We start from the raw sequence: 24,683 nt of genomic DNA on the forward strand, positions 1-24,683 counted from the left end.
GGCCCATTTCTCCAATTTAAGAGCTGTTTTGCAAACATTGGACACACACACACACACATATTGGACTGGACACATTTCTGTATGTCCAGCAGCTTCTGAATGAATGTGAATGGTTAAGAATAATGTCTCTGCATTATGCACATATCCTCTGAATTGGTATCTCTCTTTACTACAAATGCGTTATTATATGAATTTGTCAATAGTAAGATATCTCTGGACCTAATAAGGTTTTCTGACTACATAACACTGGAGACCTGTAATGTTTACTTGTCATATTATTTCAGGTAGTGTGGTATTTTTCAATCCTATTCTTTGCTGCTGCAACAAACACACATTATTTGCCACAAAGACCATTATGTGTCATCCAGTCTGAATTAATCAGTTCTCAGCTTTCCGTGGATGGTTGAGCTTGCAGAATAACACACAGTAAACATCTGCAGTTTCACTGAGTCAATCCGCTTTCCTGATGTAAACAAACCCGAACTGCACAAGACCACAGAGTTTAAATGACAAAATGTTTGAGGCATATAAATCCCATCTTTCTTATCTAAATGTAATAATCCATAATGCAATATTTTTTCCTCTCCTTTTTTTGTTTTTGCTAACCGCCAGCTTCCTTTAGCTGGACTCAGACTTCCACTCAAAACCTGACGATTTTTTTTTTCAGAGCTGTTCAGTGATGCTCTATTCATCAAGCAAATGCTTCAACAAAGTTAACGCATGTATAACAAAAATGTCCTGAAAAGATGAAAGAGGTGAGATTTATTAAAGAAGGTAAGTTGTTAATCAATCTGTTTTCACTTTCAAATGTCAGTGACATCCTGCAGAGGATACCGACCTTTTCTTTCACCTTCAAAGTTAGTCATATAATTAGAGGTTATTCTGCAGAGCATATTAAGCACGTTTAGTTACATTTATGACTGTGACCAGCAAACTATGCAGAATTTAGTTTTCATTGATTAGGCAGAGCTTTGTGAAACACAAAACTTGAAAAGCTCTATGCAGTATAACAAATGATACTCACTAAGCAGGTTAGTATTGATTTCACAAAGGCTATCTCTCAAATTAATCTGGTCCAAAGAGTCAAGTGAGGACAAAAACACTGGTGGTGCAAATTTTGCAACTCGCATTGATTTTCTTTAACGATAACTGAACGATCAAATGGGTCTGCGTAGGTGAAATTCTACAACCCCGGGGCTTATGGATGTCTCTCAAAATGCAGCACATCAACTGGAAGATTTTACAGCTTTAGCTTTAAAATACCTACAAACCTTGTTAGGGATGCCAATCATGCACATCCCAGACTAATTGTGGTACGGTGTTTTCTGGCAGAAACACTGATTTCCCTCCTCTAAATATAGTTGGCTATGTCTGGAAGTGTGTGTGTGATGGCAGAAGAAGGGGACTGAGCTGTAATCTTAGACGCTCTAATTAGTGCTTTAGGCCTCATCTTCAGTAGTGTAGGCAGCTGAGGCACAAATAGATGCACTGCTCGTGCTTACAGACACAAACACAAATGCACATGTTATCACATCCTTTTTGGGGAATAACCATGAGAGGTAGGCAGCTGCACAAACATACTGGAGGAGTTTAAAGGGCGGTTATGATAATAATCTGTTTGTGAGCTGCCAGCGCTTCTCGAAACCCCTCAGAGCTATGCACAAGGTAAAATAGCCTTATTTGTATTTATTCTACAGTTGTTGGTGCTTGTGGGTGACCTTTGGAAGCCACCAGTGGAGCCACCTTAATGCTATTATGCGTAACTGCAACGGGAGGCTGCTTCAACTGGAGGCAGCACATTCGATTCCCATCTTTGAGGAAGGACAGGAGTGACAGAGAGACAGTAAATGACAAATTGGATGCAGAATTCTCAAGACGAACAGAGACAGGGGAGGAGAGTGGTGCTAAATGCGGAAAGCCTTGGCAGCACATTTTTTACAAAGACACATGACAAAAGGGGAAGAGAAGGAGGAGGTGAGCTGAAAAGGGAAGATGTTTTGGGACAAAGCAGGAGGAAAAGAAACAAAAATGTCCAACTTTTTTGCAAACATGCAATGTTTGTGTAACTAAATTATGATACTAGCCATAAATAAACAAAAAAAACAGTAGCCTGTATGAAGGAGTATATAAATATTTTTACACTGAATTTAACAGCTTTTTTTCATATTGTGTAAAAACATACTGCAGTCAAGCTGAAACAGAGGCTGCTGCTAATTATGTCTGACATGTTGATCTGTCACCACACACACACACACACACACACACACACACACACACACACACACCACCTTTTCATATTTTCACCATCCTTCTTAATGCGTCACTGCTTCCTTCTGTTTCATCTTTTCTATCTTCTCTCCCAACACTTAACGCTGCATAAGCTCCCCATTGTTCTCTATCAATCTTCCCGTTACTTTTAGGTATTCGTGCATCCTTTCCACATCCTTCTGGGGCTCTTACCAGCTACTTCCAATCCACTTTGAATGAAGCATGTAATTAAAATAGAAGCTTGTCTGCTCTTCCGTGTTGCCCTTTAACGTGCTTCAATTTTGACATCACTCTGACACCCCTTTACTCGTTTGCTACCTGAGAATCCGTCTGATGGCAGAAATGATATGCTGCTCACTGCAGATTATAAATATGCACTGCGCATGAGAAATAGGGGTCATGCTGAAAGACGAAAAAAAATGCATTTTTTACATTGAAGAATTGTAAACCACTAAGGGGGATGCAGTACATTACTTATGTAAATACATAAAAACATGTCTTTCCCCAGTTGCATTACATTTCCTAAGCTCACAGCGCATGCACCTAACTAAATTATTCTGTCATGCATCATTAGATTTCGGTAACTGTGTGTGTGCGTTAGTGTGTTTTTATAATATATTTATTTGGCCTCTCACTTGCATCTGTGATTCATTTTGTTTGGGCTCAGCGTACCACCAAGATAATGACTTGTCTCCTGAAGAACATCTCAGAAACGCATTAAGAACAGGACGGTTGAACAGGTCTATCAATAATACTAACAGTGTTAGGAAACTATGGATCAGTATGTTATATAGTAACTTGGAGTTATTCATGGTATACTAACAGCAATGTCATGTAACTGTGTCACTGCACAATGTTCCCCCGAGTAACATTTGAACATTTTGGAAAAGCTGCTTTTGTTATTTTGCTTATCGTACCCTCTCCATGTTAATACAGCCCAGGCAACTTACTCCCCTATTCACATTTAATTACAACTCAGTATGCTGGGGATTATGCAAAGTAAGTAAACATTAGAAGAGTGACATGGGGCTGGTTGTCCCCTAAGGTCTCTCTGCAATAGTTCTCACAGATTCATCATCAGGTTGTATATTAAATTAAGGACCAGCCTTACCAAACACAGTCACCTGTTTAGTATGGAGGAACACAACTTTTATCACTACCCAGTTATTATTAGTGATACCATACTTTGCTATAAAAAAATTTTTTTAATTAAAAACATTTTTAACAAAAAAGGCCCAAACATCACATCAGAGTTTGATTCTGTCTTAATTCATCACAAGCACAAGACCTCTCCCTAAACAGAATTCAGTACGGTACATAACTAACCAAACTACATTATGTCAAACAATATCTGATCAAGGAATAAATAAACATTGACAAGACATTGATAAGCAATTTGCTGCAAGTTTTTAGAATCTACAGTTTCCTATTCTTTGCTGCAGACACAGAGGTGTTTGACTCAGTGCTACTGAGGACTGGATTTCTTTTATTGTAAAGTCACCCAGATAATACAAATGCAAGCTGCATGTGGATAAAAACAAAACAAAACAAAAAAAACAAAAAAAAAAAACAAATCACTGGCGTGATGACAACTGTGAGAAGATAATCCGTTTTAGTTATGGATTTGTAAGCCTCTCAGACTACAGAACAACAATACGAGCTAAAACCTTTAGTTGGATAACTTGCTATATTTTTATCACTATGAAAAATTATTGGTGGACAGATTTTAGAGTTATTGTTGACCCCAAAGATCAAGACAGCATGAGGAATGGAGAGGACAAATAGGTATAGAGTCAAATTTACTGACTGCATGTATTTTATCTATTGGACTAGAGCCATGTCTTCAGTAACTGCTTATTTTAGTGACATTTTTAATCACAGCCTGTGTCACACAAGTTTTTAATCACATTTTTTGCACATTAACTTCCTTGTAACAGTATAACACTGAGATTACCAAAAATCAGAACATTATTTAGGCTATACTATATTGTTATTGGAGACACACTGCAATTGTGCAAGTTGAAGTTGCTTTGAACAAAACAACAAACAAAATATTTCTGCCCACTGCTAGAATGAAAAGAAGGCCTAAAATAAGGCAAAGAAATAATAAGCGACAGTGAGAGTTTACCATATGCTTAACCAAATATTCCCATTACACAGCGTGAGAGTATGTGCAGACTGTCTTTGTGTAGCTGACATGTAATGCAGTATGTGATGTAAATGCCACGGGCCATTAGGCAAGCCAGAGGAAAGAAGCAATGACAGAGATGCTCAGAATTCTCTGCAGCTTCATGGTGTTTAGTTCATTTCAATATTTGATTTTCCACACTATACCATTTCTTGATATTTGTGAAGGACACTGAGTTCTCTTTCAACAAATTAGGCCTATGAAGCTGATGCGGTTTACCCTCCTCATGACCCTTTGTTCCAGAGTTGCAGGTACAGTTTGATAAGCTAAGCCAGCTTTAAATCCAGTCTTAACTCCAGCACTCTCCTATTAAAAATAGCAAGGTGCTAAGAGGTTGGGGGCACCTTATTAATGCATTTATTATGAACTACCTCTCTGCCTGGAGCAGCATATATTTCAACTGTGAAGGAAAACCAAGAAACCACATGTTTATTACAAACCAATGCAAACTGGCAACATGTGTGTGAATATGTTTTGATTTTCTGGCAATATCAACAGTCAGTGTGGAGAGAAGTGAGGTCAGGAAATGAATGAAAGGAAAGTTTAGGTTTTTAAGATATCTACACTGTATCTCGAGTATTGATATCACTCATGTACCGTACATAAGCCATGCAGGATAACATTACCTGGCAAGTACAAAACACAGGAATATAAAACCCAAATGCAGCACATAAAACAACTTGGAAGTGAAAAGGATTACTGAGGGGGTGTTGCAGAGTATTTGTAGCCACAGAAGGTCCAACATATAAATAGATAATGATATGTGTTTGTAAGTGACTGAGCTCTTCAACAGCGGCTGTACACAATGAATTTCATTTACTCACTGTGCACTACTTACCAGTGCTACTCACGTTTCTTTGTTTCTTCTTACGGAGTCAACATGATGTCTGTGCCCTTTTCCTGAGGGTGACAGTGTGAGATTTTGTTAACATTAACGCTGAGCCAGTGAAAAATCATACAGATGGTTCATCAGTTGCCTTTTCGACCAGTAAAAAAACAGCTGTTGCGTGCATGAAAGCACATGTTTTATGTATGTAAGATACACCGATATGTGCATGTGTTTGTGTGCACATGCTTGCCTGCATAAGCAACAGTATTAGCACTGATTACTGTTATATTTCTGCAGGTAATTGGCATTTTTCTCTCTGTACCCATGAGACCTGCTTTTGGTATGCTAATAAACTCTTTCAGCTGAGGCTACACGGTGCACTGAATGCAGCCGCTGTGTTTTGCATTTTGAATGCACTCTCAGACCTCCTCCAAGAGGATGATGGAACTGTCATATTGTCATCTGTTCTTTCTGCTTCAAAGCAAATATTTCTCCTATACCACAATGATGGACCCAGACAGTCAATGAAAAAACTTTAAGGAACCTCATCCCAATTATGTAATTCTTTTTATCATCAGGGAGAATATGATTAGGCGAGAAACTTCAATCGGACTACTTCATTAAAATATTCTGCTGTGTCCTGAATAAACTGAATGAAGTAACAATTTTAATGCTTGTTACAACATGCAAAACAAAAAAAATGTCCAAGGGAACTTGTTGGCTTTTGATATTTTCAGTGTATAGACCCATTACAGTTTCTATAAAAATAGTTTACTCAGAAATGAGATTCTACAAGATAGAAAAGATATTTTCTTATTTTTTCTTCCACAGCCCTCCACACTCCTTTTCTCATATGCTACCATAAAAGTTGTCTTCATTTGTTCTTTTTCCAGCCTTACCACATCTCCCTCTGTATTTGTACTACTTTCTGGGGAAGACCCACAACTGAAATCCCAGAGGTGTGTGCCTGAGTGTCTGCATTGTAACTCTGAGTCATCATTATAAGTCTGCTCCCATTCTCTTTTCCGGTTGTCATTCCACTGCCTACACTGCATCACCCTCCCTCTTTCCCATTCTCTATTGGTGGTACACCACCAAGAAGTGACCTCACATGGTTAGTATCTGAAAAACATGCACTTTAATACATATATATTCATGTGTTATCTGCCATATTTTTGCAGATGTAATTTGCAAATTTCATGTGTGAGACAAAATCATCTAAGCTATAAGGCCAACTTACTGGCTTTGTAGCGTCCATCCTGGCTGGGGCGGGATTCTCGTCATCCTCTCCTTAAAACAAACAGTTTCACCATAAGCAAATATATAATTTATGTGTTTCTTTAATATGTATTCCTTTAAAACACAGAACATATGGGTCAAAACAAAAAAAAGTGAACATTAAAGGAACATCACACACATACAGTATTTGCTCTTGGGAGTCTAAATGATCAGACTATAGCTGATGAGACTATTTGATTATATGACTGAACTATAACATAACCCACACCTGGAGAAATGGAATATGATTACAACTGATCAAGGAGGTATCTGTGCGGCCTGCACTACATCTGGGATACTTACACTCTCTTCTGAATTTCCTGTGGCATGCAGAAAACATTCATGCCCATCTATCACCAACTATTCAGATGTGCAGTCATTCAAGCTCAGAATAAAATTGAACAAGTCTTAGTCCTGGTTCATGCGTCCTGTTTGGTTTGACGAGAAAAGCGAACAGCTTGATGTACCTGACCTTGATATTCAGGATTTTCACAGTGATGAAAATGGTGCCTCTGAAGATGACACTGCTGAGACGGCGAAATACTGGAATGCTCCCCGACTGAGGCCGGACAATCCAGTCATAATTACATAATCTGACACAACCACTGCTTTTAGTTCAGCATTAACAAGGATCAAATACGTTTCATGTTTGGCTTGTTGCACACACGAAGTTCATGCTAACGTTGACACGCCATATTTTTCAGCTACAGTTCTGATGCATTAATTAATGAACGAGTCGTAAGTTTGTCAAAGTTACATTACTTTTACTGTATGCAGCTGAAAGAACATACTAATATATAAGTCGTGATGTATTTTGTGCAGCTTACAGCAAAGTCTGACATTGCTGAGATTGCCTGATTATCGGAAAACCAAACCAGGAAAACACAATATTTAAATATGTACGAGAAATATGTAAACGTAATAAAACATTTTATTAAAAAGGCTGATGTGTCCAACTTAAAGAGCCTATCCCAGCTGACTGTGGGCGGGGTACACCCTGGACTGGTCGCCAGTCAATCGCAGGGCTGACACACAAAGACAGACAACCACACACTCACACCTACGGGCAATTTAGAGTAGCCAATTAACCTAACCCATTCATGTTTTTGGGATTGTGGGAGGAAGCCAGAGTACCCGGAGAGAACCCACGCAGGGACAGGGAGAACATGCAAACTCCACACAGAAGCCACGCAGGGACAGGGAGAACATGCAAACTCCACACAGAAGAGCCCAGACCGGGGTTCGAACCTAGAACCCTCTTGCTGTGAGGCTAACCACTGCACCACTGTGGCAAACTTTTTGAATCGATATGCGCTTTCTGTCCCGGTCCCATGACCACGGATCAATAGCTGGGTTTCAGTCACGTGATCATGATGACGCACGTAAGCGGCGCGATTTCACATGAATGACAGAAAGTAAGTCACATGTCAAAGCCAATGGAGGAAATATTAGCATAGAGTCCGTATTGTACGGGTTTAGATCCCGTGTCCAGACGGATATACACACAATTAATCAAACAATATGTTGGACGTGACCCGTACCTCATGAGCGAGTTTTCAACGGACGTTAAAGATTTGCCGACAATCGAGGCTGTTGAGATCACCAATTATCTCGTACTTCAGACCTCTTATTATGCGAAACAGCAAATGAAAGCCTACAAAAGCCTGAGCGGGCGGGTCCACAAACTTGGCACCAAACGGCTCCAAGACGATTATCGTTTGGTCGTGTTTATTCTTATACTGGTTATGTATAGCTAGCAGCTAGCAATAGCGGCTATAATGCCTAAAAAGTCCATATTAGATTACCGGCAACTTAATAATTCTTACTATGTAAATGAGCATTACGCGACAACCTAATGATATAAACACAGCCACAAAAACCAAGTTAGCTAGCTAACATACCTTTGACGAAGTGGTCACTGCAGACACGCATTAGCAGACTGCTCCTCCCGACCGCAGACGTAGGTTTACGATCCACCTTTTACGGCGTTGTTCTGTACGTTTTTTTATATTTCTCACCGTTGTGGGTGACTACTTTTGGTACCCTATAATAGCTTTTTTCTTTTTCTCTAATGGAACGATTTGAGCACCGGTAAACTACACAAACAGGCATTTTTTCCCACACGATAGCTTCTCAGTGTGTCAGTCAGCTAAACGCTGAAACACTTCCTGTCCTCCATTTGAATTTGGCGCCCTCGCGTCGCTGCGTCGTGACGTCACGTGAAACCCACCTATTACAGGTGACAGTCTATGGTCCAAACAAAACAATACAGAGTACATCCAGGTCTAGTTCCTATCAAGTTTAAAATCAAAGCAAGCAAATTTTCACACGCCAATGTGTAGGAAAACACACCGTGGAAAAAAAAACACAAAGCAACTTGTTTGTTAGGAGGAAATTTAAAGTTTCTTTAAGCTTACCTGGGAGAGGACCTCCACTGACTTGAATACGCGCTCAAAAAAAGCGAGTGCGCCTCACTGTTGTCATTTATGGCAAATCTTAGTAGTTCCGTGTGAATGCCTGTCTGTTATTAGCATAAATCTTATCTTCAGCTTTTATCGTAGCACAAAAGTTTGGGGTTGGAAAAAAATCCCAATTTTCATAAATTATTTAAATACCGCTAAAAGCATGAAACATACATATATATGTGTAAAATAATCCTTCCAGATGGATGACGTGTATGTATGGGTCCTTTGGACTTCCGGGTGTGTATAAACAGGTTGCGAGCGGAGTCGGCTTGTGAAGATGTGAGTTTTAGCCCTGTTTTTTTGTGAGAAATTCCCTGAATATAATTCATCCGAGTAAACCAGCATGAAAGTGCTAATAAGTCTAATTTCATTTTCTTCATTAGGTCTAAAGTAACGTTTAAAATCACCCTGACGTCGGACCCCCGGCTGCCATACAAAGTGTGAGTATACTGACAGCTCAGCAGTCACAGCTTTACATCTTTGTACAATTTTTTTTAATCGTTTGTTGAAAGCTGGTTTCATCTTCCCGCTGCCACAAATTCCGTTTCTTTTGCTGTTGTGGAAACCTGGGCTGATGTGTTTTTAACGGAGCAAGATGAACTGTGGTTAATGAGGGAACATCTGTTAGTGTACAGCTGTGATTCACATTCTGACACTGAATACACCGCTAACTTCCCTTTTTTTAAACTAGTATTTTATTATTCTAAGCTTTTTATTAGCATGGTCAACATTGACTTACAGCATTTTATAGTTTCTGTTAAAACATTAAATGAACTTGACAACCTGCAGTTTGGTCTTACAAGGTGTCACCAAAGAAAATAATGTTACTTTGAGCTCATTTATCTGTGACAACGTTGAGTCCTGTGGCATAACCACAGCCACAACAGCAGCTACTACAAATCTGGATCACTAAAATATAATTATAATACATTTTTATTTATATAGCACTTCACAAAACAAAGGCATGACTGGCAACAATACTTAGATAGGCCGTGGCATTCAAGTGATGATTTATTGGTTTTAAGTGAGCCAAGAAAATATTCCCTACACCATTACACCACCACCACCACCCGCCTGGATCATAGACATAAGGCAGGTTGGATTCATCAGACCAGGCTAAGTTTTTGCCGTGTTCAGCTGTCCAGTTTTGATGAACCTGCACCCACTGCAGCCTCAGATTTCTGTTCCTGGCTGACAGGACTGGAACCTGACATGGTCTCCTGCTGTTGTAGACCTTCTGCCTCAAGGTTTCGACATGTTGTGCATTCTGAGGTGCTTTTCTACTCACCACAGTTATAAAGAGTGGTTATCTGAGTTGCCGGAGCGTATGTATTGTGTGTGCAGATGCAATTTCACATAACTTTTTAGGGTAACATTATTAAAATGCCACCCCAAAAAATAAGTTTATTCAGTGCTTTTTAAAACTGGACACAGATGTCAATGGTCTTATCTCTGTAGAAAGTGCATTCCACAGTTTGGGGCCTGATCCTCCTATGGTCACAAAATTGGATCTGGGGAAGTAATTGAGGTAAAACTAGTGGTAGATCTCCTATTATACCTAACATTTTTGAAGCAGCTGTGACTCCAAAAAAAATTTGTCTGCTGCTTCTTCCCAGTGTGCTTTTTGGTGGCTGACTCTAGACGTTTGATGAGTAGTATTTAATGGCAGACACAGCCTGACACAGATGTTCCGTTTTCAGTTACATTTTTGACACCTTTTAAAGGATCCGCTGTACCATGAAAGAGTGTGATTTCACAGGTTATTTTACAGGTGATATATGCAGCAGGCCACATGACACTAAATGACTAAGGAGAGGCACCCACAAAAATTCAATAAAAGTAGTTTTGCATCCCTTTAATTTTAATATTAGTCCTGTGCATGTTAATGCAGAGCTGGAATGAGCCACATTGCTGCAGAAAACAGCATATCTACCTTAGGACAGACAGATATTGACAAGTGATGAAAATAAGACTCAAGAATGTCAAACTATTACGTGTCCTTTTTCCACTGAATACATTTCAAATTCCCCAGCAAAGCTTCACTTTGAATTTTGATTTGTGCAACTGCAAATAAATAGTTGTAAAATAATCCATGGCCATGCAGACTAAAAGGTTCACAAGGAGTCAATTCTCTGCTGAGGTTAAACAATACCTCGCTGCAGCTGTTAATGTCTTAACCTGAATAGGGGGATAATAATGATAGTAAATGAGGTATCCTATTCATTCTGGCAGCAGATTGAACTTGAGTACACCATCGGTCTATTCAGCTTAACTTTATAATCACTTGTGTGTATAAGACAGTATGGTGGTCCTTGTAGTCTGACAAGATTTCACTGTCACTTACAATGCTGAAGTTGAACGTTATGATTTTATTCTCTCTCGGCTGCTTGCTGCTTTACTGATCACGTCAATTGATTTTGCCTTGCACCACCTCAGCTCCTTCTATATTACCTTACTTGGTGATTGCATCTCTAGCCTTGTGATTTTTTTTCTCTCAGCAAAATATCTGTTGGTTCATGTGTTTTATAGCCCTTGAGGGGGAGGCAGCATCTCCGATCCCCGCTGAAAACTATACTGCAGAATTCATTGGAGAAGCATCCAACTGAAAGTGTATGACTATTTATGCCATAAATGGTCTTATATTCTCTGAGAGGAAATGACTCTGACAGAAGTAATGTTACCCTCAATTGAGCCGTGTAAAGAAATTTTCTTTTTGTCCTCCTCTTTTCTGTGGAAGTCACAATGAATGGTCAGTTGCAGATTTGCACCTCTGGAGCTGTTAAGGTGCAAGCGCCTAGCCCCTCAAACACTAAAGCAGCCCACATGATTGTCAATCAAAGCTCAGGTCAACTCTCACCTACAGGTTGATAGGGGATATTTATTCTATTTTTCAAAAGGTAAACAGTAAAACATGGGGAATAGATTAAGGACTGGGTTTTATGATGTTTTAAAAAATTCTCTTTAATGGTTTGTTTTGACAGACTAAGTGTCCCAGAGAGCACACCGTTCACAGCGGTTTTGAAGTTTGCAGCTGAGGAGGTAAGCTTACGGTTTGTTCTACATTATTCTATAAATACAGTATGTAGTCACTAACAAGCAGTGTGACTTAGGAAAATATGGATAATGGATAATAGATAAAGAGACAGAGACACTTTATACATTCACAAATTATGAAAACCTTGTTATTTTATTTAGTAATCAACAGGGGATGTGGTGATATTGGGTTTTTATTTACTTTAATCTTTTAAAATATATTTTATCCACCATTTTAATGCTGCATGAAACAAAGCTCCAGCAGAACCCATTCATTCTTGATCTGAACTGTATCTCCTCTGTGCTGCTTGTGCTACCTGGCAGTAGTTGGTTGAGCAGCACTGCGCTAACCCCATCTCCCTGGTTACACACTGATCCCTCCATCCTTTCACTGCAAATCCCACCAGCCCACATCCCCCTGTGTCAAACATTGAAGTAGGACATGTATTGTGACCACGCTGAGTGATTTTCTTCCAGAAATTCAAGCGTGGCTATCTTTCCCTCAGGCTCTCTCTGAACTGTTTGTGTGTGTATACGTGCAGGGCTGAATTTGTGTGAAAATGCAAACGCGCGTGTGTCTAACAAGCGTGAAAGTTGGCAGACAAAAGACTGAGAACAAAACACGCTACACAGCATTTTCTTTTTCGCTGTTTTCACTAAGTTTTTTTTCTGAAGACAACGTAACTACTGCGCCTATTTTGAAGTTGTCACCTAACTAAGTCAGTGCATCTCAGCGTGCTGACTCAGTGGATGAGCTCTCTGTCTTGATGATTTATTCACACCGTGTCTTCAGGCCAAGTGAAATTTGGAAGCAGCATGTCCCTGATTATTTAACCAAAATGTGTGAGTGCTGCAGAAATTCCTGAAATATCAAATAGTAGCTTCTGTTGTGATCTTCACTGATGGGGATTTGAGTGTGATCATTGTCATCTGCTTCATTTTCTCTTACAGTTCAAAGTGCCATCAGCAACCAGTGCAATAATAACAAATGGTGAGTTTGGGGCAAATTCAAAAGTGTACCAGCTGGAGAGTTATTAAGAACTATTCAACATCGGAGGGACCTGCACTTTTGTAGTAACCGTATGTTTTGACGGACATGTTTAGAGACCCAGAGAAGCTTCAAAACCTCTACATCAAGCTGGAAGGATTTGAGGGAGCTCTAACAAAATCGGGGGGGGTTTTACGGGCTTACAGCAATCTTTGAACTGCAGTGTGTTGCTGGAAATAAGGTGATAATGATGTATCATAGCGATCAGTGAAACCCCGACCAGTAAAACTGCAAATTGTCACCTCAGCAAAGTCACTTTGCTTTTTGCACGTTTCTATAACAACTTAATAGTTTGTCTGAAATACTGCAGATGGTAACATCCAAATCCAAGTAAAAAGAATGTAGTTAATTTTTAAGATATATTTAACCGAGATAAAAATCATTATTGCCTCACTGTTTTCTTTTTAATCTTTTAAACTGAAATTTGAGAAATATTCCTTAAAATTCTCACTGATTGTCCAGTTTCAGTTGTTGTAAAGGTTTTTCTTTGCAAAGTGTTATCTTTCCTGCTACCGTACACTAACAGACATAAGGTTCCTGTAATAAAATCTCACAAAGGGTTTATGAGCTGCTATCTGTAACATTACATGAGAACCATGTGGAATACATGACAAAATGCATTAATGTATTTTGAGTCCAGTTCCTGAGGTTTTAAATGAAACAGTTGCTGTGTTTCTTTAACTTTAATCTTCCAGAACGTGTAACAATTTCCACCATAAAGCCACAGAGGACAAGTAGTACTTAACAGCAGCTTCACATAATGGCATCCTCTGTTTCTGCCATTAATTCGGCTTGAACTTTATTGATCTGTATCGGCTACCAGCTGAATTTGCAAGAAAGCTGATGCCACTTATCTCAGCCCCCAAACACCTCTAACAAACACTGACCCATAATTGGAACAACATTTGTTTGCACATTAGCGACAAAGAAGCTTGGCATCTAAGGAACCTTAGATAAAACAGAAGTTGGAGACGAGAGATGCTGATATTCTGCTATCGCTATTATTACTTCAGAATTCATTTGAAAGTTGTTTATTTGACTTGATTATTTCATTTGTAACATGAAGTATTAACTAAATTCCAGTGATGTGAAATCAGGCTGGCCTGTCAGGAAAGAGTACAGGTACAGGACAGTTGTTACCAGAGTTACAGTAATCACTGGAACAAATTAAGGAAAATTGTCTTTGTGACTGAAAGAAAATTGTCGGCTATTTCATTGTTTCCTAACTGTGCACTGCCACATAAAAACTGATGATGTTTTTGTTTACCTCCGCTCTGTACTGACAATGTAAGGCAATTGCGAGGGAGGGAAGTTTAGAAAACATTCACGAGCAGCATGCCTGATATATTTTCTCATGTCCTGTAGGTGAGGACTGAGATGAGATTTGTGTTTTTTCATGTTGAATATGAGTTTTAGTTTTATCAGTGCAGAATTAATGACTGGCCTGTTATTATTCCAGATAGAATTGCCTGCTGCAGAGGCACGTTCTCATTTTCGTTGCCTAGTGCGACATCATTATGGATAAACTGGTGAAATTGTAAATAGTGTTTTTTCATTTCTCTGCTACTCATTTGCATGACAATCTTTTCGTTTTACATCGTGTCATTTTTGTCTTTCATTGTTGCCTTGCAGATGGAATAGGCATCAACCCCGCCCAGACAGCAGGTGAGTTGTTCTTGTTGGTTTGGAGCCCGTGTCTTAGATGACCTTTGAAAAGCTACTGTTTCTACAGAAGAAGATGTTATAGCTATTCTGTCCCCACAGAAGCCATTCTAGATGGTGTAAGATGTTATTTTTCCTTCCATTCAGTTGTATGAAGGTTCTGGGAAGCACAATCAACCTCAGGGCTTTCTTTTAAGCTCTTTGCCACTTGTCAGTGTGCTTTCCTCAAAGCATTCACAACACAAGGCATTAATACACAACTTAAATAAAGCCGGTTTCATAATGCACTTTGCTAATGCTGTTGGCAATGTGTTTATAATAAAATTAAAAAGATTACTTTGATAAAGTCCCCAGAGGAAGGGACATCTGTGGGTGGTTACATAAAGAAATGCAAGGTTTAAAATGAAAAGCCTTACCTGAGGCAACGTTACAAATCAGTCTCAGATAATGATCATGGTTATTTACGTGAGGTTCGAACAGTCAAGTTAAATTTGTATTAGTGGATGTAAAAGACAGGCCAGGGATGTTAAGCAGGGGTCATTGATTCAGATTGTAAAGGAGAGAAATGTATGATAAATCCAAAAACATGCAAACAGTCACCACTAACCTTTCCAGCCTGGTAAAATATTGCTGTGGCATACACTGACTCTGAGATGGAGAGGAGTGAAAACCAACCAGATTGTCTGATAAAGTTGAAACGCTAAAACATCTTTTTTAGATCGCTCAATCTCTCGCTCAGTCTGTCCCTAACCAAAAAAGGTGATGTAAAATTGCACCAGAATAAAAAGTTACATCACCGCTGGGCATGGAGCCACATTTATATTGGCATTGAGTGTGGTCAGAACGTCAGCCGAGAATTAGAATGAATTAAAATGGCTTGTACATGGTGGTGTGTGGGAGAATTGTAGCACTGGTTAAGCTGAAGCTGAGGCCAAACCCAAAAGACCTTACCAGGAGTAGTCTTGCTTGATAGGATAAGTTCCTATGGTAATGGAAACCTGAACTTTGTGGACCTGAATTCCCTAAAAGTAAGCTTGAGTTACCAAAACAATCCTAAGTTCACTGACTGCATCTCTGTGTCTGAGCAGGCCTCAGAGTTGTTTGTATGGAAATGGGGTTTACTCAGTCATGAATACAGATGCACTGCCTCGAGAAGCAGTATTTAATGTTAAATTAAATTAAAAAATGACCTCTGACTGGAGGCGAACTAGATGCACCAAGCTGTTTAGTCAGAAATCACTTGACTTTAGATTCTCACATTATTGCTGAGCCTCGGTGAATCACTTTTTCTCTGCCGGCTTGGTGTTTCCCTGAGGTTCATACTTAAAGTGTAGCCAACGTCGTCTTATGTACATCATGATTTTCAACAAAGACAGGTAACAGATGAGTGGGTTTTCTGAATAGAGCAGGATAAGGTAATGCCTACTTTCACCATAGGCAAGATTGGGTCTTTTCTGCTAAGAAAGGAAATGAGTGGTGGGCATTCGCAACAGCTTTTTATGTGCGTAACATTCATGCTGTGTGTTGCCAAGAATAGCCTCAGTTCAGACACCTCTGTCAGATTGCCTTTTTTCACCCACTGGAGCCACTCTACCTCATGTTCACAGGATTGAGTACACGGTGGAAACTGATCCGATGTAATTTTACAACCTCTTTCTCTTCACACATCTTTATAAGGTCGATATCATACTGTTCCTGTGGCATAACAGAGGTGCACCTACACAGATGTGTCCTGGGAGTTAGATATATATATATAAATCATCTCAGCATGATTGCTGGTTGAATTAACAAATTAATCAATGAAATGTGTTATATCTAATTTCTGAATAAGCGGTCGCAATAGACAGACAAATCTTTAGGCATCTTCAGTTTAGACGTCTCTGATCTCATGTTGAAATCTTCACAGTTAATCCAAATGTTTGTGTAACTACCAAGCTTGTGTCCAACTATGTAAACTAAAGTATTCAAGTCGGATCCAGTTATAGTAACATCAAATAGTTTTCAGTGTTTTCCGTGACTGTTTTGAATAAACCTTCATTTCTGAGAGTAGAAATTTTATCTTATCAGAAAAAAGTCCAGATTTGTCTCCCGGCTGCTAACCTGACATCTTGTTTGCAGTGTGGCAGTAATAGTGACTGTAAAACCCCCTATTAAAGCTCAGAGATTATAAACTGAGTTTTATGTGGTGCTCTGTCCTGTGTTACAGGGAACGTGTTTCTAAAACACGGCTCCGAGCTTCGCCTCATTCCCAGAGACAGAGTGGGAGGACAAGGAGACTGATGCTGCTTTTCCTAGTTGACGGCATAATGACTCACCCAGCAGAATCATATAACTCTTGAGACCCAGGAAACACCTCAGTGTGTGTCTTATTTATTTTCTGGCCCACAACTGACAGTGACTCACATGAGAACATATATATATTTAAACTTGATGATGACATGCACATACTCTTGCTCCCTGCTGCTTCATTCTCAGTCAAGGGTTTTTTTTTCATCTGTTAATGTAGTTTCATTAAAAGATTGGAATGATGTCAAGAGTACCCAGAAATACAGAGTAATTGATATACACAGACACAGCAGCTGCATCCTGGAAAAAAATTTAGCTAAGATTACGAAACAGCTGAGTCAAGTTATAGTTTTGTAAATGAAAATAAACAGAGCAACTAACAGTACATGCCTATTTTGCAGTGTTTACTTTTGTTCTAAATAGCATTGTGAATATGGTAGTGTGAGAGATGAAGCTTTTTTTTATGTTCAACATGCTGTGAAGGACCATTGTGGGTATATTATGTGGCTGTTGATGCAGGTAAAATGTCTGTTCACATTAGTTATTCTTTCTTTTTTTTGTCAGGCACCTGTTGTCAGAGGAGTATTCCTCAAACACAAAATAACTAGACTGTACTAAACTTTCACTGTGGACCAGATTGTTCCATAACAAGAAGGACGCATGTGCAGATTAAAATATTTTGGCTAATGTAAAGAAATGTTTGTTCAGCTGCCAAACTGTGCAGGAACGTGGATCTTTGCTGCCCTCTGGCAGGTTACATTTTACCATCAGTTTACCATCACCCAAATGCCTTGCCTTTGCATTCCAAACCATGTTTATGTCCCGTCTTCATACAATAAATAGAAAATGATTACCCCAAGTAATATAAACTTTTTAACATGCACTGCTAGTTTAATTAGGTGCTGAGGAGCAGGTGGTGAGAAGAGAGGGCAGGCATCCAAAGAGCTTAAATTGAAATGCAGAGGCCCCAGATTGTCACAATAGATATCACAGAGGTTCAGCTCAGCCAATACATAAAACACTGTTTTTCAACTGGGAAATAAATTAAGTGTTTAATTGCCATCTCCAGTCCTGTCTTTTCTTTTGTGAGGATCTGCTGGCAATTTGAACAATCACTGAATAGAAAATACACCTTCATATTAAGTCTCTAGATTATTCACATCCAAAGCAAAACAGAAGAATGACTCATAAGTAGATGATGACTTTGTGCTTTATTGTTTTCCTGTCTGATTAATGAGGGAAAGCAGTTTATTATCCCCTTCACATTCATCATTATCATCTCTGAAGGTCTGAATCATTTGTTTCTGAACTGGTTCTTTTTTTTCCTCCATGGAAAAACAAAAATGCATCCTTGGTAAAGAAAAATGTGCAAGAGGGAATCATGGAGCGTGATATAATACACAAGAGAAAGCACACCGTTGTGTCTCATCGTCTATTAGGATGCAGACTCAGATGGTGGGGAGGAGCAGGACTGCCATCACAAATGGATTTTCGCATTTATTTTAATCAAAGTCATTGCTGCATGGGCACAGTCACCAGAAATTTACTTCTGAAATGGCAAAAGACCACAGCACAGAGCGCCCTGGAGTGTTGCATTTGGTGCTCTGAAAAATTATTTAATCACTTAATGACTGCAGTTGTTTGTAAAATAATATGTATTCACAGGCTTTATGTGTTACCTAAAGCAGTTTACATCTTCTAAATCTTTGTGTTTTTCACTGGGTGGTTGGTTGTTTTCAGGCCAGAATTAATATTTAATATTTTTACATGCCGACAAGACAAAAGATAACACGGATTCATTTAAATAAAAAAAAAATGAAGAAATCGTCTCATCACATCCTCTGATTTTGCGCTCTTTTAGGCATGAAATTAAAATTTCACTCTTAAACTAGACAGGTGCCACAGTTTAATTTTTAATGAGCAACAACGTAGAAAGATGCTCTACAATCACATTTCAGGTTGAGCTCTCTGTCTTGAGCCAAGTTCAGGATGAAGTGCAGCACAGATAGGCCTGTGGCTCGCAGTGCCACCTGGGTGGAGTCCATGACTTGGACTCACCCAAGAGGAGAAGATCTTCTGATCAGCACCAGCACTTCAGTCCATCGTGGCTCCCAGGAAAAATCTTTTCAGCCAGCCTCCAGAAAGACAAATGGTACAACACAGTCTGTTGGCTCCATAGTGAAACAGATCCTCCAGGCAGATGCCACATTAGATGATGATCTGGCTGGGAGTCACTGCAAAGGGAAACTGAGGAGGGAATGTGTGTGTAGCTGGGGGTCGATTCATCATTTTTGATGACAAATGGGGGAAATGAGAATTGTGCTACCTTTAACTGAGTGTGGGCAGGTCTGTCTTCCTCTGCTCTCCACCCCTCTGTTTGTGTCCACGTACTCATCTGGTTTTCCAGATTAAACCACTGTAACACCTGTTGAAACACTCACTCTATTTGTGGTTTTATTCATAGTTATTGACATCTTGATATGTGGATGTGCAAAATTTATTTGACACCTAGATATTACATTTATGTTTATGTTTTACATTTGTGTCATACAAAACAGTAAAATACGTTTATGATGGATTAATGTCACATAAGGAAAATAATTTTTTAATCCATTGTTAGTACTTGAAATTTCTAATGAGACAATACAAAATTAACAAAAATCAAAGTTGTCACATCGATCGATTGGTCTCTCTTGCGATCAAGTTTGGTCCATACACAGCTCATGATGAGAGAAGGTGAATGGTTTGAAGTCTCCAGCAGTGTTTTGAGTGTCTCAGAGCAGGAGACAGGATGCTGACACACGAATGACAAAGTAGTACTGAATGAACGCAGTGGCTGTGCACAAACCTGTGTGTCTGTGAGGAATAGATGGAGGAATCGAGACCCACTTGCTATAAAATGGGTTTTCCCGCTGACTCCTCCATCTTCTTTTCCCCAATCCTTTGTGCTCCCCACTGCTTTATAAATGACATGTTACGCGTGCTCCTTGGCCTCCCATTAAAGGCAGCCAAAATGAGATCTGGTGGTCCTCCACAGACGCGGCGTAGATAAGACCAGCGCTGTGGCCACAGGTCAGTGAGCCATACAAAGAAATGGGGAACCAGGGAGTGGAAACAGCCCCTCTCTGGCAGCCCATCCTGTTCATTTTCACTTCGTTCTCACACATCTGTCACTCAAACACGTGCAGCACATGTGTATTATGCAGGTGTGTGTGCAAACCTTGCCCCTAATCAGCTGGAAACTCAATCACCACACAGTCACAGCCAGGTGGTATCACACCTCAGGGATATTGATAAAAAGCCATTTGAGGCTCCACATAAAGATTATATAATTATATTAATGACCTAATTCTGCCCCCTTCTGTCTTGAAATAAGTATGGCAGCTGGAGGAAAATCCCAGGGAGGAGCACATATGTTGTTAGGCTGCTCTGACTAATTTTCTTGTATCTCTCCCTCTGCAGATTGACAGCTAATTATTCTTGATCGAGTGCAGATATTTCAGCAACTAACATGTTTATACATACTGCAATTTTCTCTGATTCAGCAATGACACAGGACAATCCACATATCCCAGCCTAGAGGAAGCCACCTCTTTATCATAGATCTGAGAATCTGATATCCTTTGGGCTAAAGTGAGACAAATAATATGGCTTTCAAATACAAAAATACACCTAAAGTCAGTTTTCATTATTCTTAGTGGTACATGTTTTTATAGAAAGCTTCCCTGTTCCTATTTCTTTTGACATTAAAGATGCCTCATGATTTACATTTTTTATGTGAATGACAGTTTTTGATGGGATGTTTAACTGTTTTCTTTTCAAATGCAAATGTATTTGTGGCTGATGTGAATTTTTGAAATCCAACCAATGTGTTTTTAAGAATAATAAACCTGTCAACATTCATAACCCATCCTGAAGAGAAAAGGCCCACACACATGCTCTTCAGATGCAAAATTTATTTCATTTCCAAAAGGTGACTCATCCACCTACTATTTGATGAGTCCATGGAAAATACCTTTTGTCTCTTACCACCTTTCACCTTCTTGGCTATTACTGCATTTGCCAGCCTATTTGCCTGACTAGAATAACACATAGGCTGAAGATGGTCAGAATGTTTCTTTTACAGATTTTTTTTCCCTCAATGTCACCTTTTCAGTGTTGAATAAATAAATCCTCTTTGCATCTGAAGAGTTTTTGTAAGTGTGCTGAACTTGAATTCAAAAGTGGAAACCGTTTCACATGGACATTTATAACATTACTGTATATCACGCCCCTGTAGCCTACTGTTTAGTAGTGAACTATGATATAAGCCCATGTAACTGCACTTGTGAACTTATATAGCAACAAGCAGCACTGACATGCTGTATGAACAACAAGTAGCATGTGATTGCTGTATTCTTCATATTAGAGATAAAGGCGTACGATCCTCCACCATAGCTGAGATTACATTCAAATCAAGTGCTAATTTCTTCGATGTACTGTGGGTTAAATCCAGTTACAAGAATGCACTGTAATTTTACAGCATCTGTACTGTTTTTCAGATGCAAAAGAGAAACTAAAAACATTTGAAAGTTGCCTCACTCCTTTAAGTTAAGTGGTCTCCTAAATCTGTTGAGGCAGTCCTAGAGCTAATCTTTCATAATCCCCTCTTTCTCTGCACCAGCTTTCTCAACCAATGTGCAGAAATGGCTTGTGGGAGTATTAATAAACCGTTGGAGAGTGTGTTTTAAGGACACACCAGCCAGAGGCGAGTTTAGCTTGTTTGTGGTGTATCCATGAAGCTTGGTCAAAACTGAAAGAGCAAAGTCTTAGCCAGTCTACTTTTCCAACAGCAGCTCATTAGTCTCAGTGATAGCATGCTGCATGTGTGTGCAGTCGGAGTGCAGAGCTCCATAACTTTTCTGTCTGTGTCTTGTTTTGCTGTTTTGTTTTGTTTTTTAACTATGCTAGCAGCGTAGCTCTGTGGATGGCAATGTCAGTCTGTTGGTCCACCACTTATTCCCAGACTGAAATATCAATATCTCAGCAGCAATTAGATGGATTAGACATTCATGGTCCCCCAAACTATGAATCCTGCTGACACTGGTGAATCCCTGTCATTTCCTTCAGCATAAACATTGGTGGTTCACATTTTTGTTTTCAATGAATTGTCTTGACAAATATTGATTGGATGGACATGAAATTTAGAACAGATGTCCATGGTTACCATGACGACAAATCCTAATGAGTGGATGGATCACTGTGAAATTTGGTACATATTAATATTTCCCTCAGGATGAATTGCAATCACCTTGGTGATCCTCCAAGATTCCATCTGGCAACACCAGGACAAAATTTGTCAGCTGTGCTTTGTGTTAAGTGCTAATTATTAAATGTTAGCATGCTAAAATGCTAAAATAAGATTGTGAACATAGCAAACATAATACCTACTAAACACGAGCACTTTAGAATTGCCAATGAACGCGTGCTAAAGTTAGCATTTCACTCAAAGCACTGCAGTCCCCTTGTGCAGCCTGACAGAGCTGTCTTTGTGGCTGTAGACTAGTCTTGTTACATTTTGAGGCACTGAAAATAATAATAACAATAAAGACAGTGACTTCAAAATGCTTCTTCTGAACATATCATTTTGAGACCTTGAGTTGACACAGTTTTAGTCTGCCAGTCCTAATTTAAACGCTGTTCTGTAACCTATGGCTTATATATTGTAAGTATTGGTCTGGCACAGCCTCAAACAGGCAGCAGTTACATCAGTAGGTGGAAACTTACCCAAGGGCTGAATGTGTGTTCTTCCAACGGGAGCCAAATGCTTTGAATTATTCTCTGAAAACTCTGTCACAAGCATTTACCAGCACTGACTGGATCAGTTAAAGGGGCACCGCACAGATTTTGCACATGAAATTCAGTTTTACAAAGAGTACTATTCAGCCTGTGAAAACAGTTGTGTAATGTCCTCTGTGGTTCTGGAGGGATGTCGCTGGTCTGGATTATCTTGAATTGGGCTTAAGAGTTTTAACAGAAAGCCTGCATTACAAACTGGAGGAGTGGCGTTTGAAAGCAATTGGCATCCAGAAGGTGGGGAGGGTCTAATGAAAGACATTAGTCTGTTGCACTATGGGAACTGTAGGATTTAGCATTGGAGATTGGCGATACTAGAGACTAAAAACTCTCTGTCTACTGCTTTGATTTTCAGGTTATTAGTCTCTCTGTGGGGAGCGGGCTAACCTTTCTCTCAGTGAGAGTTAATAGGAGGAGATAGCTCAGTCTCTGTCAGTTAGTTAGGGCTGGGCATCTTGTGTCTTATGCTTCTTATTTTTTGTGAATGCACTAGTTAGATCTAGACAGGCTAGACAGATTTGAGTCATGCCCATTGAAATCACTGCAGTGCACAGTGAGAAAAGAGAAGTGCAAGTTCATGCCACGAGTGGTACAGTTTTCAGAAGGGTGAATCTGTGTATCACACAGTTACAGTGAACTCTAATGCGACTGCTGATAAGATAAAAACATGAAAGTTCCTGTCATGAGCAGTCTTCCTTCAGTGACGGAGATCTCTTACTGCTGCACTGATATTAAATGTCAGTGAGTTTGTGTGTGTGTGTGTGTGTGTGTGTGTGCGTGTGCGTGTGTGTGCGTGTGCGTGTGAGCTCATTGGAGCAAAGAAAAGGGCGTCATACAGAATGCCGTTAACCTTCAAACCAGATGCACTGTCTGTTCTGACTCTGAGTTCAGCTGTGACAGCTGAAACTTTGTTATTAAGCACTTAGACTCTCTTTCTTTTCTTTTACAACCGGCTTTAACAGCGCTGCTTTCACACAGTTTCTGTGTAGTATTTATCTCTGCGAGGTGGATGAAACCCAGAGAGCACACTGATGCCTGCAATGTCAAATGTCAGTGTGAAAACCATGCTTGCAAATTAAACACAGATTTTTTTTTCTGAGGTCTTTGATGTGCTTCTGTGTTGTTGTTTGTCTTTCGGCTGCTCCCGTTAGGGATTGCCACAGCAGATCACCATCTGCATGGTTGATTTGATATAGGTTTTTATGCTGGATGCCCTTTCTCTTTGATGTGCTTCTATAACTTTCTTAATACCCAACACACATAAAATGTGGTAACCCTCTGATTCTGTTCAGCCTAGAGCCAGAAAAAAACTTTAATATCCGTGTCACGATCAGTGGAAATAAATCAGTATGACACAACACTGGGATGCCTGAAAAAAATTAGAGAAGCACATTTTAAGTTCTGATGCTGAACCCACTCCTGCGTTATCTTAGTTTTGCTGTCAGTGCAACTCAACAAATGTCAGCACCTGATAACTTGCACCACTTGACACATGATCTGATTTCTGGAATGCTGCTGCCGCTCTTTACCACCAGGGAGCAGTAGTCTATAAAAAAAAAAGACCATCATTACTTTCCCTGATCATTCAGATGCAAATTACAACTGCATTTAAATGATTGATTTGCCTGAATCAAATTATTCTGTGGAGGTGTTTCTTTTCTTTTTTTTCCTCACACTTCTGTAAGATGGCAGTTAATCTGCAAGAGAACATTTATTCAGCCTTAGCTGCATCGACGGTGTAACTAACTGTGTGATAACTAATTCATATTTAGTCTCAGGAAAATAAACAGC

At 39.5% G+C, this 24,683-nt stretch overlaps 1 protein-coding gene across 1 annotated transcript; it reads left to right on the forward strand.

Moving 5' to 3' along the window:
* Positions 1–9,251: 9,251 nt before the first annotated feature.
* ufm1 (ubiquitin-fold modifier 1) lies at positions 9,252–18,119 on the forward strand. The gene is made up of 6 exons (XM_041051908.1): positions 9,252–9,307; positions 9,412–9,468; positions 12,010–12,067; positions 13,013–13,052; positions 14,742–14,774; positions 16,978–18,119. Coding segments are annotated over exons 1-6 (264 nt in total). The 5' UTR covers positions 9,252–9,305; the 3' UTR covers positions 17,052–18,119.
* The last annotated feature ends 6,564 nt before the right edge of the window (positions 18,120–24,683 follow it).

This window comes from Toxotes jaculatrix, chromosome 12 (genome assembly GCF_017976425.1).
Source record: "Toxotes jaculatrix isolate fToxJac2 chromosome 12, fToxJac2.pri, whole genome shotgun sequence".
NCBI classification, from domain to species: Eukaryota; Metazoa; Chordata; class Actinopteri; family Toxotidae; genus Toxotes; species Toxotes jaculatrix.